This window comes from Salvelinus fontinalis, chromosome 19 (assembly GCF_029448725.1).
Source record: "Salvelinus fontinalis isolate EN_2023a chromosome 19, ASM2944872v1, whole genome shotgun sequence".
Classification (NCBI taxonomy): Eukaryota; Metazoa; Chordata; class Actinopteri; order Salmoniformes; family Salmonidae; genus Salvelinus; species Salvelinus fontinalis.
The window spans coordinates 1808763-1828196 of NC_074683.1; the positions used below are offsets into that span (position 1 = coordinate 1808763).

At 47.3% G+C, this 19434-nt stretch overlaps 1 protein-coding gene across 1 annotated transcript in view; it reads right to left on the reverse strand.

Annotated features, from left to right (window-relative positions):
* Nucleotides 1-451: 451 nt before the first annotated feature.
* The window catches only part of ndp (norrin cystine knot growth factor NDP), a 27004-nt gene continuing 8021 nt past the window's right edge, over nt 452-19434 (reverse strand). Inside the window, exons 2-3 of the mRNA XM_055870327.1 lie at nt 14142-14708; nt 452-3012 (exon numbers count right to left, since the gene is read on the reverse strand). Of these exons, the coding sequence (XP_055726302.1) occupies nt 2788-3012; nt 14142-14345 (429 nt within the window). The 5' untranslated portion in view covers nt 14346-14708 and the 3' untranslated portion in view covers nt 452-2787. The remainder of the gene's footprint in view (nt 3013-14141; nt 14709-19434) is intronic.

Genomic DNA, 19434 nt, shown 5'->3' on the forward strand with positions numbered 1-19434 from the left:
TGGTTATGATTATCACCGTTGTGAGGAAAAAGTCAAAGATTGTAATATAAATCAATGATTTGAAGGGTTATGAAAATACCATATGTGCCTTATTGTCTCCACCTGGAAACATTCCAACCCAAGAATTCCTGGAGGGGCTAAAATGAATTCTATATTTGATGATGACATGTGAGCGTGTTGTTTCTGTTATTAGAACTGCAGCACTGTGTGTGAATGTGTGTGTGTATGTGTGTGTGTGATCATGGCTGCTTGCATTGCCAAACAGCTCATTCATATGCCACTTTTAGGGCAGCCATAAGAACATTGTTAGCGTCAGTGTGACAAGCATTATGTTGCTCCTCTGTCTTGCTGTCAATTCAATCCCCACATAATTATACCCACAGGTTCACGGCATGGAACTGTGTGCGTGTGCTGATGAAGGAGACACACAGAGAGGAGACAACCAGTGAGGGACAGATCAATCTCTAGAAACAAAGGAAGAGTGTTTTATTATGTTCATGTGTGAAGCAGCCAGTTGTGCTGTCAGCAGAGAGCTGCATTAAAAAGTCCTCAGACCAGTAAATTGTATGATTTCATAGGGGAGGGTACAGTTTGAGGCCATAGCAAAGAACAAAGGCATTTCAGAGGAGTGAGTGAGTGTGTGTGTGTGTGTGTGTGCGCCTGTGTGTTTGTGTCCATTCCACTCTATTCCAAAATGTAACCCTCCCCCAAATGTAACCTGCTAAATACAATAGTTGACTCCTGATACATTCAATGGTTTGGGACTGTCTTAAATGCACTAAAGAAGAACATGCACATATCCAGAGTAAGTCAAAATGATGTTTTTGAATTGTGACTGGTGAGCAGCACAAGCCGTACACGTTTCCTTTCTCAAAGTATCTAACCCCTTGTATTGAAATTACATCATTAGTAAAGTAGTAACACTTACTGATAACAAAACATGTCAGTAATCATAAACTCTGGCATGAAAATAATATTAATAGTTTCAACATCAACAACAACCATATTGTCAGTTGCACAGAGTATTTAACATAAGCATTGACAGACCCTTTCCCTTTAGAGAGTATATGCAACTCCATAAAATGGCTTCCCATCAACAGAATGCCCCTCCGGATACTCCACTCTGCTGCCTCTCTGCTGCTAGTCATTTTGTAAGAGTCTATCCTCTGAGAGTCATGTTTTACACAGATAGATGAAAGGCTGGGTTTGAGTGTGCTAAATGTTTATGGTCTGGCTAGGAGACGGGGCTCCGGTGCAGTTAAAAACAGTTAATACACATACAGCATATATTGTAGGATACATGGCCTGTTCTGTCCCATGCTGCTTTTAAAGGCCCAGTGCAGTCAAAATGTAGTTTCCCCTGTGTTTCATATCATATTGTACAACAGCTGTTGAAACTAACACTGTAGAAGTGTGATTTTTTTTTTTTTAAATCACTGTTATTTCCTGATAGTTGCTGGTTGAAAATACAATCTACACGGAACCTTAACAGCATTTTTGCATGGATAGGAGTTTGGGCTTTCCATGGTGACATCACCCTGCGGTAAATTGGTTAATAGACCAACATCAAAGAAAGTTCCAAACCTCTCTGCCAATAAATTTCCCTCTCCCCACTCAGACCACCCCCAGACAGTCCAGGCAAAATTCTTGCTTGAGAAATATTTTTTTTTGCTAAAAAGCTATTTTTGATAATTTTAATGTAAATCTGTTACAGTAAGGTACTTAATTGTTAACCCAAAAATTATTTGATATTGATATAAAAATGGCTGATTTGGGCCTTTAAAGCATTTGTTGTTGTGTTGTTGGGCACTGGTGGGTTTTTATGACGTTGGCACCATATCTTTATTGATGCCTGTAATGATGGGTGACTGGTGAGAGAGTGTGTGTAGTAAGAGAGGGGATGTGTGTGTGGATGTGGGTTGTTTTTTGCCTGTAATGACTGGTGAGAGGTTGGCTGAAACCCTAAAAGCAGTTCGTTGTTTAGGGTCTAAATTCATGGGAGGGAATGGAGGGTTGTATGGGATGCGGGGGAATCGCATCTACCCTGGATGGATTAGCAGAAATTACTCTTTCAGGGAACCTTGAGGAACTGATTGTTCTGCTTGTTCTAGACACACAGAATTGGGGATCAGGGTTCCTAATTGGTCATCGGTTGGGGACTGAGCCACTGGAAGAGGAATAGGAACTCAGGTCTCAGAGTCTTGCAGTTCGATCCAGATTGATAGGTATTGAATTTAGGATTGTAAAAAAGCAGTTTGACAAAGAGTCACGAACGAGAATTAAGGTTCTCATGACTGACTTCTCAGTCAGGCCTAGAAACACAAGTAGAACCATGAAATTGTACATGGGGTTCCTCAATGATTCTTAACTCCCCCTCCCCAATATCCCTGTTCCAAAAGTCCAGGGCTTTTACAGTTATGGTCAGATAGCAGTTGGGGCACTGGAGTCATTGTCGCCAACAAGCATGATGGTTCTATATGCGTCCATGGGTTGGGCCTAGACTCACAGGTTTTAGAGTTCGATAGGGTGCTAAGGGTTCCACTACTTGCAGATGAAGGCCAGCGGAGAAGTTAGGGCACTTGAATCATCATACAGGGACAAAAACACTGTCTTGTTCCATTGGTCAGGTCTAGACTCACGGGTTCTACAAAGGTGTGGGTTCTTCAAATTCTCGAGTTCTAGGATTCCACTCCTTATAGCTGCAGACTCACAGGGGTAGAAACTCTCAAAGAGCCGGTTCTAGCGTTTCTAGAGTTCTAAAGTGTTCTAAAATGTTATTTTCTCTGCTCAGCTGCACTCCTCACAGTTGCAGGCAAGGATGTAGCGGTAGGTGGCGGTGATGCGTGTTCCTCCGGCACAGCGGAGCCTCACAGCCTTCAGCTTGGAGGTGTGGGGCCTGCAGCAGAAACAGGTGTTCTTAAAGGGCTGCTTCAACACCGAACTGAAGGAGATGAGAGGGTCGGAGCGGGACGTGTGGCTGCAGTGGCCCTCACACCGAGCCAGCAACACCATCTGGAGAGGAGGAGAGGAGAGGGGAGGATGAGGGGAAAGGGGAAGATAGGAGGAGTGAGGGGAGAGGGGAGAAAACATACACTTAAAGGGAGTTTAGAAAACAATAAAGTTATGTTATCCTGTTCAAGGAGCTGATGTCTATATACTATAGGTCATGTCACAGTCAGGCTTTGTATTCTCTACTGTAATCTACAGCCTGTAGTATAACTCCCAGTCTGTGGCCTTGCGCCTGCTGTGATAGGAGTCAGGCTGGAAAGCTCAGGGTTAGTCACACGCACACTCACACACACGCACACGCACACACAAAAACACACACACACACACACACACACACACACACACACACACACACACACACACACACACACACACACACACACACACACACACACACACACACACACACACACACACACACACACACACACCACACACACGTAAATCACATGAGTAACCTCGCCTGAGACTTGCGTTAGCTCCCTGATCTCTCAGCAGACTAACAGCAGTGACACAAACACACAGTATCATAGCTCTAATGAGTGATCTTGTTAATTACTAACAATTACCATCCTTTCTGTGTGTTTGTCTGTCAGAAGAACACCACGCTGCAGAACATGGCTGACCCTTTTCTTTGTGTTCTACTGATCCTCATCTAGACGTGATGGCCTGCCTGTGATGTGACCACTTTCTATTGCACACACGCACGCACGCACACACGCACGCACGCACGCACGCACGCACGCACGCACGCACGCACGCACGCACGCACACACACACACACACACACACACACACACACACACACACACACACACACACACACACACACACACACACACACACAGACAGACACAAACACACATGCACACCCTCTGATGCCTCAACAGTGAATCATCACTCAAACACACTTACCAGTACACACACAAACACACATACACACACACACACACATTGCTGTCGTGTCCGCAAGTGGACTCCTGTGTCATGTTCCCTGTCAGCTGCCTCGTGTCGCCACCGATGTCACCCTCTCTTACAATAGCTCATCTGGGGCCAGGGTTTTGGATATCTTTCTGTCTCTCGTTCTCTCTCTCGGTCTTTCTCTCCCTCTGGATATAGCCTGTCTGGGGATAGGGGATATGACACACACACACTTGCCGGCGACGACTGCAAGGGAGTTAGCAGCCACTTTAGGAACGTGTCCTCATTACAATAGCTGAGGACTAGACAGTGAGCTATCAGCTAGGAAGAGTTTTAGGTATTTTCACAGAGAGAGGTTGGAAGGCTTTGTGTGTGTGTGGAGGGGGGAGAAGAGGGGAGAATGGGCAGAGGAGGATTGAGATTCAGAAGACCATGGCAAGTTGACAGCTGGGCAGCAGATCAAGGCTCCTTCCCCTTGCAAAAACTTTCCGCCTTCCCAGTCAAACTTACAGATACACATGCACCTACTTAGGCACTGTTGCATACTGTGCATTGGGAAAGTATTCAGACCCCTTCCTATTTTCCACATTTTGTTACGTTACAGCCTTTTTCTAAAATGGATTCACTTCATTTTTGTCCTCATCAATCTACACACAATACCCAATAATGACAAAGCAAAAACAGGTTTTTAGAAATGTTTGCAAATGTATAAAAAATAAAAAACAGAAATACCTTATTTACATAAGTATTCAGACCCTTCGCTATGAGACTCGAAATTGAGCTCAGGAGCATCCTGTTTCCATTGATCATCCGTGAGATGTTTCTACAACTTGATTGGAGTCCACCTGTGGTAAATTCAATTGATAGGACATGATTTGGAAAGGCACACACCTGTCTATATAAGGTCCCACAGTTGACAGTGCATGTTAGAGCAAAAACCAAGTCATGAGGTCGAAGGAATTGTCCGTAGACTTCCGAGAGAGGATTATGTTGCTGCACAGATCTGGGGAAGGGTACCCAAACATTTCTGCAGCATTGAAGGTCCCCAAGAACACAGTGGCCTTCATCATTCTTGAATGGAAGAAGTTTGGAACCACAAGACTCTTCCTGAAACTATCCGCCCGGCCAAAATGAGCAATCGGGGGAGAATGGCCTTGGTCAGGGAGGTGACTAAGAACCCGATGGTCACTCTGAGAGAGCTCCAGAGTTCCTCTGTGGAGATGGGAGTCTAGTCAGGATCGAGGGAAAGATGAACGGAGCAAAGTACAGAGAGATCCTTACTACCGGAGGTTTATCCGGGGTTTTGGTCAGGTAGCAGCTCCCATTACCTCACAGCCAAGACAACACAGAAGAGGCTTCAGAACAAGTGGCTGAGTGGCCCAGCCAGAGCCCGGACTTGAACCCGATCGAACATCTATGAAGAGAACTGAAAATAGCTGTGCAGCGACGCTCCCCATCCAACCTGACAAAACTTGAGAGGATCTGCAGAGAAGAATGGGAGAAACTCCCCAAATATAGGTGTGCCAAGCTTGTAGCGTCATACCCAAGAAGACTCGAGGCTGTAATCACTGCCAAAGTTCTTCAACAAAGTAAGCACACTGCTGAAGGGGGGACCGGTGCGGCTGCAGTGGTCGGCTGAGCCGGACAGGGCTTTTGCTTTGTCATTATGGTGTATTGTGTGTACATTGATTGAAAAAAACATTTTAATCAATTTTAGAATAAGGCTGTAACGTAACATGTGGAAAAAGTCAAGGGGTCTGAATACTTTCTGAATGCACTGTATATGTGGGACAGAGAGAGGTCCTCCTCCACAAACAGTCCCCTAGGAACCCCTGTGTCACTCTGGGCCCGGCCCTAAGCCCAACAAGGGATCACTTACACTCATTAACACTCCTTTACAGCAGGAACTGTCACTATCACTCACTCCTCACTACAGATCCTCAGTGTCAAACCATGGACTGCGTGTTGCATAGTCCACATGCCTTATACCTCAGAAAGGGAGCAGAAAACTCCATCATATGTTACTCAGCGCCTGTTTGCCACACAAATTTTTCTCTTTCCCTCTCCACCCCTTTTCTTTCTATCTTTCTATTCTTTGTTTCTATTAGACCTCTCTCTCACCTCTCACTTTGTCTCTGTCTCCCTCTCTCTCTTTCTGTCTCTGTCTCCCTTCTCTCTGTCTCTATCTCTCCCCCTCTCTCTTTATCTCTGCCTTCCCCCATCACCCTCTCAATTTCAATTCAATTCAAAGGGATTTACTGGCGTGGGAAACATATGTTTACATTGCCAAAGCAAGTGAAATAGACAATAAACAAATGTTAAATAACCAATCAGAAAGTAAACATTACACAAAAATGTTTCAAAAGAATAGAGACATTTCAAATGTTATGAGCTTGTCAATGACCTTGACACCTTGAAAAACTAATTTCCTGATGATGGCTCGCCGCTCTTCGTACTTGGCAACTTCAACCTCCCGACTTCTGCCTTCAGTTAATTTCTAACCAACTCTCTCTTTCCCCTCCTTGCCCCTTTTGACTTCACCCTTTCCCGGTCCCCTACCACCCACAAGGCAGGCAATACTCTTGACCTCATCTTTACTAGAGGCTGTTCGCCTACTAATCTCACTGTAACCCCCCTCCAGGTCTCTGATCACTACTTAGTTTCCTTCTATGTCTCCATTTCCTCCAACCCAAACCACTCAGCCTCTACCCAGATGATCAGGTGCCGTAGCAATATTTGCTCTCTCTCTCCTACACTACTCTCTCCGCTTCTATCCTATCATCTCTCTCTTCTGCTAAATTCTTCTCCCTCCTGTCTCCTGATTCTCTCTTCAACCCAACTCTCCTCCCTTTCCACATCCTATGCCTTGCACTGTCTCATTTCTTCCCGGCAAGTTCGGCCCTCCCATTCTGCTCCGTGGTTGAGTGTTTAAGCAAAAATGGAGGAAAACTAAACTTCCGGAGGACCTATCATCCTTCCACTCCCTCCTCTCTACCTTCTCTTCCTTTGTATCCGCTGCTAAAGCCAATTTCTATCACTCATACCAGTTACTCTCACACTGGTGTCACCCAGGGCTCGGTTCTAGGCCCTCTCCTCTTTTCTCTTTACACCAAGTCACTCGGCTCCGTCATATCCTCATAAGGTCTCTCTTATCATTGCTATGCAGATGACACTCAACTTACTTTTCTCATTCCCCCTTCGGACACCCAGATGTCGACACGCATCTCTGTGTGATAGCTCAGCTTGGATGTCGGCCCCAGACCTCACAGTTATAGAGGGCATTAGGTTATTGTCCCATTTTGTGACTTCTTGGTTGGCGAGTGGACCCCAGACCTCACAGTTATAGAGGGCAATGGATTCTATAACCAATTCAAATATTTCTAGCCAGATTCTATTTGGGATGTTGAATGTTATGTTCCTTTTGATGGCGTAGAAAGCCCTTCTTGCCCTGTCTCTCAGATCGTTCACAGCTTTGGGGAAGTTACCTGTGGTGCTGCGGGAACATTGCTGCGGGAACTTACTTCCATTCAGCCACAAGAGCATTACTGAGGTCGGGCACTGATGTTGGGCGATTAGGCCTGGCAGGCAGTAGGCGTTCTAATTCATCCCAAAGGTGTTGGGGTTGTGGTCAAGTTCTTCCACACTGATCTCGACAAACCATTTCTGTATGGACCTCGCTTTGTGAACGGGGGAATTGTCATTCTGAAACAGGAAAGGGCCTTCCCCAAACTGTTGCCACAAAGTTGGAGGCACAGAATCATCTAGAGTGTCATTGTATGCTGTAGCATTAAGATTTCCCTTCACTGGAACTAAGGGGCCTAGCCCGGACCATGAAAAACAGCCGCAGACCATTATTCCTCCTTCGCCCAACTTTACAGTTGGCACAATGCATTCGGGCATCCGCCAAACCCAGATTCGTCCAACTGCCAGATGGTGAAGCATGATTCATCACTCCATAGAATGTGTTTTCACTGCTCCAGAGTCCAATGGTGGCAACCTTTACACCACTCCAGCTGATGCTTGGCATTGTGCATGGTGTTCTTAGGCTTGTGTGTGGCTGCTCGGCAATGGAAACACATTTCATGAAACCACTTCTACGCTGCTGCTACTCTCTGTTATTATCTATGCATAGTCACTTTAATAACTCTACCTACATGTACATATTACCTCAATTACCTCGACACCGGTGCCCCCTGCACATTGACTCTGTACCGGTAACCCCTGAATATATCAACAATATTGTTACTTAATGCTTCTCTTTAATTATTTGTTATTGTTATCTCTTACTTTTTTTACGTATTTTCTTAACTGCGTTGTTGGTTAAGGGCTTGTAAGTTAGCATTTCACTGTAAGGTCTACACCTGTTGTATTGGGCGCATGTGACAAATAAAATTAGATTTGATTAGCTCTTCGTGTTGTTGTTTGTGAAGTGTGTTCCAATTTTTCCAGAAGTGGTTCAATTCTATGGATTCTTCGATTACATTGAGCTGGTTTCTGACGTGCTGTTCCTTCTTTTTTCTTGGTGTATTTCTGTGTTGTTTTAGTGTTGTACCACAGTGAAGGCGTAGGCTCAGGTTTTCTGGTTCTCAGGGTTGTAACAGTCCTGACCTGTTTTATGTTGTTTTTTATGTGTTTATGGTCAGGGCATGTGTTTTGGGTGGGCAGTCTATGTTATCTGTTTCTATGTTGGTTTCGGTGTGCCTGGTATGGCTCTTGATTAGAGGCAGGTGGTTTGCATTTTCCTCTAATCAAGAGTCATATTTAGGTAGGGCATTATCACTGTGTGTTTGTGGGTGATTGTCTCTTGTGATGTCTTCGTGTCGTTATCGATGTTTTTTCACATATGGAGCTGTTTGGCTGTTCGTTTTGTTTCGATGTCGTCTGTTGCCTGTTCGTGAGTTTACGTTCCAGTTATGTAAGTTTATGTTCAGGTTTTCGTTCTACGTCGTTTTGTTATTTTGTAGTTTGAAAGTGTTTTGTTTAGTTTTCGTGTTGCCATCTGCATCATTGTAATTTATAATAAAGATGGCATATTTCCCAGACTCCGCATTTTGGTCAGAAGATCCTTCTCTCCTCACCTCATCTGAGGATGAGGAGAGCGACAGCTCTTACAGAATCACCCACCAAAATACAGAGACCAAGCGGTATGGGAATGCTCGACGGAGCAATAAGGATTTCTGGACTTGGGAGGAGATATTGGACGGTAGAGGACCTTGGGCTCAACCAGGGGAATATCGCCGTCCTAAGGAGGAGAAGAGGGCAGCCACAGCCCAGGAGCGCTGGTATGAGGAGGCAGCGCGTCGACGCGGTTGGGAGCCCGTGAGTAAGACCCAAAAATTTCTTGGGGGGGGGCACACGAGGAGTGTGGTAAAGCCGGGTAGGATACCCGAGCCAACTCCCCGTGCTTACCGTGGAGATAGAAGGCGTCGTACTGGTAAGACACCGTGTTATGCGGTAAAGCGCACGGTGTCCCCAGTACGCGTGCTTAGCCCAGTGCGGGCTATTCCACCTTGCCGCACTGGGAGGGCTAGGTTGGGCATCGAGCCGGGTGCCATGAAGCCGGCCCAACGTAGCTGGTCTCCAGTACGTCTCCTCGGGCCGGTGTACATGGCACCAGCCTTACAGGTGGTGTCCCCGGTTCGCCTGCATAGCCCAGTGCGGGCTATTCCACCTCGCCGCACTGGCAGGGCTACGGGGTTCATTCAACCTGGTAGGGTTGGGGAGGCTCGGTGCTCAAGAGCACGTGTCCTCCTTCACGGTCCGGTATATCCGGTGCCACCTCCATGTACCAGTCCTCCGGTGGCAGCCCCCCGTACCAGGCTGTCTCTCCGGGTTCTCTCTCCTGCTGTTTCCTCCTCTCCAGCGCAGCCGGTGCCTAGACCACGCACCAGGCTGTCTCTCCTTCTCCTCCCTACAGAGCTATCCGTCTCCCCAGCGCCATCGGAGCCATCCGTCTCCCCAGCGCCATCTGAGCCATCCGTCTCCCCAGCGCCATCTGAGCCATCCGTCTCCCCAGCGCCATCTGAGCCATCCGTCTCTCCAGCGCCATCTGAGCCATCCGTCTCCCCAGCGCCGTCTGAGCCATCCGTCTGCCATGAGCCTGCAAAGCCGCCCGTCTGCCATGAGCCTGCAAAGCCGCCCGTCTGCCATGAGCCTACAGAGCCATCCGCCAGACAGGAGCCGCTAGAGCCGTCAGCCAGACAGGAGCCGCTAGAGCCGTCAGCCAGACAGGATCTGCCAGAGCCGCCAACCAGACAGGATCTGCCAGAGCCGCCAACCAGACAGGATCTGCCAGAGCCGCCAACCAGACAGGATCTGCCAGAGCCGCCAACCAGACAGGATCTGCCAGAGCCGCCAACCAGACAGGATCTGCCAGAGCCGCCAGCGAGCCATGAGCAGCCAGAGCCGTCAGAGAGCCATGAGCAGCCAGAGCCGTCAGAGAGCCATGAGCAGCCAGAGCCGTCAAAGAGCCATGAGCAGCCAGAGCCGTCAGTGAGCCATGAGCAGCCAGAGCCGTCAGAGAGCCATGAGCAGCCAGAGCCGTCAGAGCGCCATGAGCGTCGAGAGCCGTCAGCCTGCCATGAGCGTCGAGAGCCGTCAGCCTGCCATGAGCGTCGAGAGCCGTCAGCCTGCCATGAGCGTCAAGAGCCGTCAGCCTGCCATGAGCGTAGAGAGCCGTCAGCCAGCATGGACCTGCCAGAGCCGTCCAAACAGGACCTGCCAGAGTCCTTCAGCCGGGATCTGCCCCTTGTCCCGGTGTTGCCCCTTGTCCCGGTGCTGCCCCTTGTCCCGGTGCTGCCCCTTGTCCCGGTGCTGCCCCTTGTCCCGGTGCTGCCCCTTGTCCCGGTGCTGCCCCTTGTCCCGGTGCTGCCCCTTGTCCCGGTGCTGCCCCTTGTCCCAGTGATGGTCCTTATCCTGGTGCTGCCCCTTGTTCTGGTGCTGCCCCTTGTCCCGGTGCTACCCCTTGTCCCGGTGCTGCCCCTTGTCCTGGTGCTAGCTGTTTATTTAGGGGAAGGTAGTGTTAGGGTGGGCATTAGAAGGGGTAGAAAGAAGAGGGGAGTGACTATGGTGGTATGGGGACAGCGTCCTGAGCCGGAACCACCACCGTGGTCAACTGCCCACCCGGACCCTCCCCTGGACTTTGTGCTTGTGCGCCCGGCGTGCGCATCTTGAGGGGGGGGTACTGTAACAGTCCTGACCTGTTTTATGTTGTTTTTTATGTGTTTATGGTCAGGGCATGTGTTTTGGGTGGGCAGTCTATGTTATCTGTTTCTATGTTGGTTTCGGTGTGCCTGGTATGGCTCTTGATTAGAGGCAGGTGGTTTGCATTTTCCTCTAATCAAGAGTCATATTTAGGTAGGGCATTATCACTGTGTGTTTGTGGGTGATTGTCTCTTGTGATGTCTTCGTGTCGTTATCGATGTTTTTTCACATATGGAGCTGTTTGGCTGTTCGTTTTGTTTCGATGTCGTCTGTTGCCTGTTCGTGAGTTTACGTTCCAGTTATGTAAGTTTATGTTCAGGTTTTCGTTCTACGTCGTTTTGTTATTTTGTAGTTTGAAAGTGTTTTGTTTAGTTTTCGTGTTGCCATCTGCATCATTGTAATTTATAATAAAGATGGCATATTTCCCAGACTCCGCATTTTGGTCAGAAGATCCTTCTCTCCTCACCTCATCTGAGGATGAGGAGAGCGACAGCTCTTACAAGGGTTTTTGGTTGGAAATGTTTCTTAATTTCTTTGTTAGAGTTTTGCATTCATCAAACCATTTGTAATTGTTGTTAATTTTCTTAGGTTGTTTGCTGGAAATGTGGGGGTTTGATAGGGAAGCTGAAAGGTCAAATTTACTGTTTAGGCTTTCTACTGCCAAAAGGGATTGGATATTTTGTTGGCAAAATGTTTTTTGGTAGGTTTCTACACTACTTTCCTTTCATCTATAGCATTTCTTAAAAGTCTGCAGTTTGTTGGGCTTTGATGCCTCTTGGTTGAGTGTTGCTCTTTTCAAGTAGACTGTGATTTTGCTATGATCTTATAAAGGTATCAGTAGGCTGATTATGAACACTCTGAGAGACTGGGTTGAGGTCGGTGATAAAGTAATCTACAGTACCACTGGGAAGGGATGAGTTGTAGAAGTCCCATAGGAGTTCCCTCGAAGCCTACCATTGACTATGTACAGACCCAGCGTGCAACAGAGCTGTAGGAGTTGTGACCAATTTTGGGGGGCTGTTTCGTCATAGTTGTGTCTAGAGGGGCATATTTGGGAGGGAATGCTGTCACCTCCAGGTAGGTGCTTGTCCCCCTGTGTCTGGTTCTTGTCCAATTCTGGCATGTGCCTGGCACTGCTGTGGTCTGGATGTAGGTCTGTTACTTCTGTGTGAGGTGCTGGGACTGCGGTTGAGGGCCATGTCTTTCAGGGTCCTGGCAAAAGTAGGGACTGCTGCTTTGTAGAGGTGGACCTGGTCTTAAAGGCTGTTCAGGTCCAGGGTGGAGTGATGGGCCAGGTAAGCATTTGGTTTTGAGGTTGGTTTTGAGCATTTATTTTTTCATGGTAGCAGTGTGGAGAGAGCATTGGGGAAAGTGGAATAAACGTTTTCAATCTCTCCCTTTCCTGCTGTGGCCACCCTTTCCTGCTGGGGCCACCCTTTCCTGCTGGGGCCACCCTTTCCTGCTGGGGCCACCCTTTCCTGCTGGGGCCACCCTTTCCTGCTGGGGCCACCCTTTCCTGCTGTGGCCCCCCTTTCCTGCTAGGCCCACCCTTTCCTGCTGGGCCCACCCTTTCCTGCTGGGCCCACCCTTCCTGCTGGGGCCACCCTTTCCTGCTGTGGCCCCCCTTTCCTGCTGGGCCCACCCTTCCTGCTGGGGCCACCCTTTCCTGCTGTGGCCCCCCTTTCCTGCTGGGCCCACCCTTTCCTGCTGTGGCCCCCCTTTCCTGCTGTGGCCCCCCTTTCCTGCTGTGGCCCCCCTTTCCTGCTGTGGCCCCCCTTTCCTGCTGGGGCCACCCTTTCCTGCTGGGGCCACCCTTTCCTGCTGGGCCCACCCTTTCCTGCTGGGGCCACCCTTTCCTGCTGTGGCCCCCCTTTCCTGCTGGGGCCACCCTTTCCTGCTGTGGCCCCCCTTTCCTGCTGGGCCCACCCTTTCCTGCTGGGGCCACCCTTTCCTGCTGTGGCCCCCCTTTCCTGCTGGGGCCACCCTTTCCTGCTGGGCCCACCCTTTCCTGCTGGGGCCACCCTTTCCTGCTGGGGCCACCCTTTCCTGCTGTGCTCTCAGGTTGTTTGTGTTTTTTCAACCCCCCCCCCCCCCCCCCCCCCCCCCACCCACCCACCCCCCCCCCCCCCCCACCCTGCCTGGTCTGGTTTAGGTGAGTCATGCTTCTGTTGTGTGTGAGGTATTAGATGTGGGCCACACTACAGACATTTGCTACTCTCTCTGTGGGGGCTCGTTTTAATTTTGGCCTAGGTGAGGAACTCACACAGAGAGATTGAACAGACTGCATTTATCTACTTCTGCCAGGGGTCACTGAGAGAGAGAGAGATAGAGAGAGAGAGATTGCTATTTGCATATTGTCACAACACTGTATATAGACATAATATGACATTTGAAATGTCTTTATTCTTTTTGAACTTCTGTTACTTTTGTTTATTATCCACTTGCTTTGGCAATGTTAACATATGTTTCCCATGCCAATAACGCCCTTACATTGAAATTGAATTGAATTGAATTGAGAGAGAGAGAGAGAGAGAGAGAGAGAGAGAGAAAAAAAAATACATAGACAGTGATCAATAAATGAGAGAGAGAGAGGAAAAGACCTACTCGTTAGAGAGAGCAGACAGACTTTTGGCTGTGTTTCCCTGTCTGTAGTCCCAGGGGTCTGGTTTGGAGGTTTGAAGCAGATTTTTGTTCTGATATTTATCATGTAAAACATCCTGTAAAACCTCTGGACTGGCGCTGTTATCTAAAACAGCTTGTTAGCTGGGATGAATGACAGGATTGGCTTACAGTGTGTGTATATGCGTGTGTGTGTGTGTGTGTGTGTGTGTGTGTGTGTGTGTGTGTGTGTGTGTGTGTGTGTGTGTGTGTGTGCGCCCACACGTGTGTTTTGACTTACAGGGAGATCTGACCTCCTTTATCATTATCTATCTGCTAGTGTATCCTTGTCCGTGTGTGAGAGAGCGTGTGTGTGCACATGCTAGTGTGTGCACATTCAGCCGGCTTACCTTGGAGTTACACTTGTAGATGGGGTGTGTGATGGTCTCTACGAAGTGATGCCTCATACAGCGGTCTGGGTCTGTGTCTCCCAGGTGTGTGCTGTGTCCGTTCTCTGTCTTACTGCTGCTGGCATGCACTACCACCAATAGGGGGCAGAAAACCAGCAACAGCACCAGCCCTGAGGAGGGAGAGAGGGGGGCTGGGGTCCGCATACTTGGGCCAGGGAGGGCTGGGGTGGGTGGGACAGGAGTTAGGGGGTAGTGGGGTAAAGTCCAAGAGGCACGGAGGAAATTTAGAGGTGACACAAAGAGGTCCGAAAGAGGGACACCCTCTGTCTTTCTCTCTGTCCACTTATTTTTTTTCTGTTTGTCTGTTTGTCTCTCTTCTCACTGGGAGTGACTTTTCTTTCTTTTTTTCTCTCTTTCTTGTTGTCTTTACTGACGTGAAAAAGTGAGGCTTTCCCTTGTCCTCTCTCTAATGGAATTGACGTGGAGCTCCTAGCCCGGGCCCAATGTGCTGCTGCAGTCTGGTCTGTGGGTCCTCACACCGGTCCTCTCCATATCGCCTGTCTGGATCTAGGGATAGAGGGAAATAATAAAGGAAGGGTAGATGGGTCAACTCTTTAAAGCACCGTACATATTTCACCTCTAATCGAGAAGTGATTTAGACCTGGACACCAGGTGAGTGGAATCCCTGACTGATCAGTGGTATGAATCAATCTATTAACTGAGGAGAGGGAAAATCACAAGAGCTCTGGACGTTGAGTTATCCTATAAAGATGCCCGCGTTGGACTTTTCCTTGGCTCCTCATAGACTGAAGGAACCTGAAGGATCTGTACCAAAATTAATTACTTAAAAAATCATACAATGTGATTTTCTGGATTTTTGTTTTAGATTCCGTCTCTCAAAGTTGAAGTGTACCTATGATAAAACATTACAGACCTCTACATGCTTTGTAAGTAGGAAAACCTGCAAAATCGGCAGTGTATCAAATACTTGTTCTCCCCACTGTATATATATATATGAAAGCCAGTTTCATAATAATGCTTGATGGTTTTTGCGACTGCAAAAATATATATTAATAAACACTAGCGGTCAAAAGTTTGAGAAGACCTAACATCCTCAAGAGGCAAATCATTTTGCAGCAATCACATAAACAACATCCCATATTAAAAGGCCACACATACCAGTCAACAGGGTGGACACACCTACTCAAGGATTTTTCTTTACTTTTACTATTTTCTACATTGTAGAATAATAGTGAAGACAACAAAACTATGAAATAACACATATGGAATCATGTGGTAACCAAAAAAGGGTTCATGAGGTAGTCACCTGGAATGCATTTAAATTAACAGGTGTGCCTTGTTAAAAGTTAATTTGTGGAATTTCTTTCCTTCTTAATGCATTTGAGCCAATCAGTTGTGTTGTGACAACGTAGGGGTGGTATACAGAAGATAGCCCTATTTGGTAAAATACCAAGTCTATATTATGGCAAGAACAGCTCAAATAAGCATAGAGAAATGACAGTCCATCATTTATTCAAGATATAAAGGTCAGTCAATACGGAACATTTCAAGAACTTTTAAAGTTTCTTCAAGTGCAGTCGCAAAAACCATCAAGCGTTATGATGAAACTGGCTCTCATGAGGACATGATTCCATATGTGTTATTTCATAGTTTTGATGTCATCACTAGTATTCTACAATGTAGAAAATAGTAAAATAAAGAAAAATCCTTGAGTAGGTGTGTCCACCCTGTTGACTGGTATGTGTGGCCTTTTAATATGGGATGTTGTTTATGTGATTGCTGCAAAATGATTTGCCTCTTGAGGATGTTAAAGTTTTCTGAATCAGAATCGGATGATGACGATGATGATGATGATGATGATGATGGCGATGATGACGACTACGATAATAGCTATGATAACTATGACAATAATGTTAACTATGATAACCATGACTACGATGATAACTATGACAACGATGACAGTGATTACACCAGTTGCTATGCCAGCCAGGTATGTGTGATATTAAAATAACTGTGATAAACAACTGTGAAGGCTGGCTGTCTGAGAGGTAGAGGTAGGCTGCCAGTGCTCCCCTCAGTAAGAACAGATTGTGATGTCTGCTGTGCTGTATAAACCATGTAGCAGCACATGTTACTGGCCAGCTAAACATCTTAGGGAGTATTTATTTTAACAGGCCAACTGATACTTCTATTCCTAACAGGAGGAATTCTAAAGTTTTTAATGATTCCCTCTAGAAAGAAAAACACTGGGATGGAGGAATGGAGGGATGGAAGGAGGGATGGAAGGAGGGATGGAAGAAGGGAGGAAGGGTTTAATTGAACGTAATGCATTCTGTGATTTTGGTACAAATGAGGAAACCCTAGCAGAGTTGTTTAGATACAAAGAAGAATGCTAAAGAAGGACTTTTGACATAATACAGGGTATTGTTTTGTTATAAATTATAATTTCCTCTTTTGGAGCATGCCAAACCCTGCTCTGGAGTTCTTTTACTGAGAGAGTCTCAGGGAAGTGAGCCACGGCCCACACACACACACACACACACACACACACACACACACACACACACACACACACACACACACACACACACACACACACACACACACACACACACACACACACACACACACACACACACACACACACACAAACACACAAACACAAACACCCCACCTCAACATGCACCACTCCCATCCCCAACACACACCAACCCTGCCTCTCACCAAGCCTATTAGCAAAGCTGCCCCAGCCAATGGAACTGGCCAACACTCTCAACACCAATGCCTTTGTCAGGAGAACCATAAAAAGCAAAGTATCTCGGGGTAAGAAAAGAAAAACATGAATACAGATGAAAATATGTAGCATCTCTGGCGGTGGCTTTGCGGTCATGAGAGAATTTGTTGGGAGAGCAATTCGTTTTAATGAAAAGTCATTCCTGGTGGAGAGGAAAGGGTCTGGCTAGAGGCTGTTTGTGCTTGTATTGGGTTAATCCTCTGTGTAATAAAATAACTGAGTTCTCGGTGTGTGTGTGTGTGTGTGTGTGTGTGTGTGTGTGTGTGTGTGTGTGTGTGTGTGTGTGTGTGTGTGTGTGTGTGTGTGTGTGTGTGTGTGTGTGTGTGTGTGTGTGTGTGTGTGTGTGTGTGTGTGTGTATTGGTAGTGTGGGAATAACATTGGAGTGGGCTGCCAGGTCAACCCACGTGCTCCTGGCTATAGGACCCCCTCTGTCACGTACAGCACACACACACCAACACACACACACACACACACACACACACACACACACACACACACACACACACACACACACACACACACACACACACACACACACACACACACACACACACACACACACACACACACACACACACACACACACACAGTCAGTGAAGCTGACACAGGATCTGGCAACAACACAGATGCCTCTGTGACGGGTCCTCTGTCGCCAACATCATATCCTCACTGACATATTGGCACACACACGATAAAACACACTCGGACGGATGGACGGACATTCGGACGGTCGGACGGACACCTGGACGGACAGACAGACAGGCGGCTGGATGGACAGACAGACACAGACATTAGCCTTGTCAGGAAGCGTCCCCACCCTGTACCTTGGTTCACCTGCCCCACGCTTACTGCTGATCTGTTCAGCAGCTCCTGGCCCACCACCGCTAAAGGCTAATAGACAAAACACGACCTGGTACTATACACACAACCACACGCCAACACACACACACACACAGACACCACACACACACACACACACACACACACACACACACACACACACACACACACACACACACACACACACACACACACACACACACACACACACACACACACACACACACACACACACACACACACACACACACCTTGTTTATGCTGGACTGTCATCCTCATTTTGTCCCCATTTAGTTCACATTGGGTCAAACCTTAGTACTTTTATGTCTGTATGTCTCTCCCTTTCTCGCTCTCTTCTTCTCTTTCCACTGCTTTCCTACTTTGCTGTTCCCTGTACCCTTTGACAGAAATGCAGCTAAACAAAACATTTTGTCACTGCATCCCTCATATAGCGTTGGGTGTCATTGCCTGTTAGCTGCCAATACTCCACTCCATAGACAAAACTCATTTACCAGCAATAAACAGGCAACCACACGCACCGTAATTGACATTGACAAGCCTCTTAGATCCCACTTAGTCTATCTGTGATTGCCAGTCTTATGAGCTTAGTGATCTAGTGACATCAACACATTGTCTCGCAGGGCAGCTAGCACAGCTAAGACTGGGGGCTTCCAGAACAATATCAGGAGAATGAAGGGCAGGTGTGTGTGTCTATGTGTGTGTGCACATGCACTTGCAGGGGGAACCCTAAATTCCTGAGAATAATGATTGGGTGAGGGACAAGTGTGTCTGAGTATCGGTGTCTGTGTGTGTGTGTGTCTGACCCCCCTTAATTGGGGAAGTTGTTTGAGGGCAGAGGGCCCGAGAGGGGTAAAGGGCAGACTGTGGTCCTCTCCCTCAACTCCCACACACCTGCCCAGGACTCAGATTTATATAACACTGGGTCTACACAAACAATAAGCTGTAGCCTCCTCTCTTCTCTTCATTGCTATTGATACTACGTAATGCCCAACAAGGTATCACGGTGGAACTTCAATATTCAACGCTTGTCCAAAGGGAGGGGGAGGTGGGGAGGACCACAGGGATAAACATCAGATTTATATAGTTAAGTTTAGACATTCATTCAGAATGGTTAAGGTAAGGGTTAAGGATTAGGATAGGGTACTTTAAAAAAAGGACAGTGCCTAGAACTGGGATGCTCTGGGCCAGAGCTTGCGGCTTAAGGTGGGCTGTTTGACAGTGACAGTGTGTGTCACTTCTCCATTCACCTCTCATCACACCAAACATCTACATTGGCAGTCGAATCCCGTACGATACAATCGACTCATTCATTTTGAATTACACTGATTTTTATTAAAGTTAACAACTGGGTTTTATTTCTATCACAGAAAGTTGCTACGCTTTGCCAGGCTTGCTGTCATTATTGTTATTATTATGCTGTAACTTTCCGTTTTGAGAAACATTTGATATTGAGAAGCAGTCAGACATGTCTGCTGTTTTAGCTGTGGGAAAATACTGTACACCAAATACAGCCCTTAGTCTTTCTTTGTCTGTCTGTCTGTCTGTCTGACACACTCCAGGTCTGTATGATCCAGCAGCGCCAGGGCTTGGCCCAGTCACCGACTGTCTCTAACCCA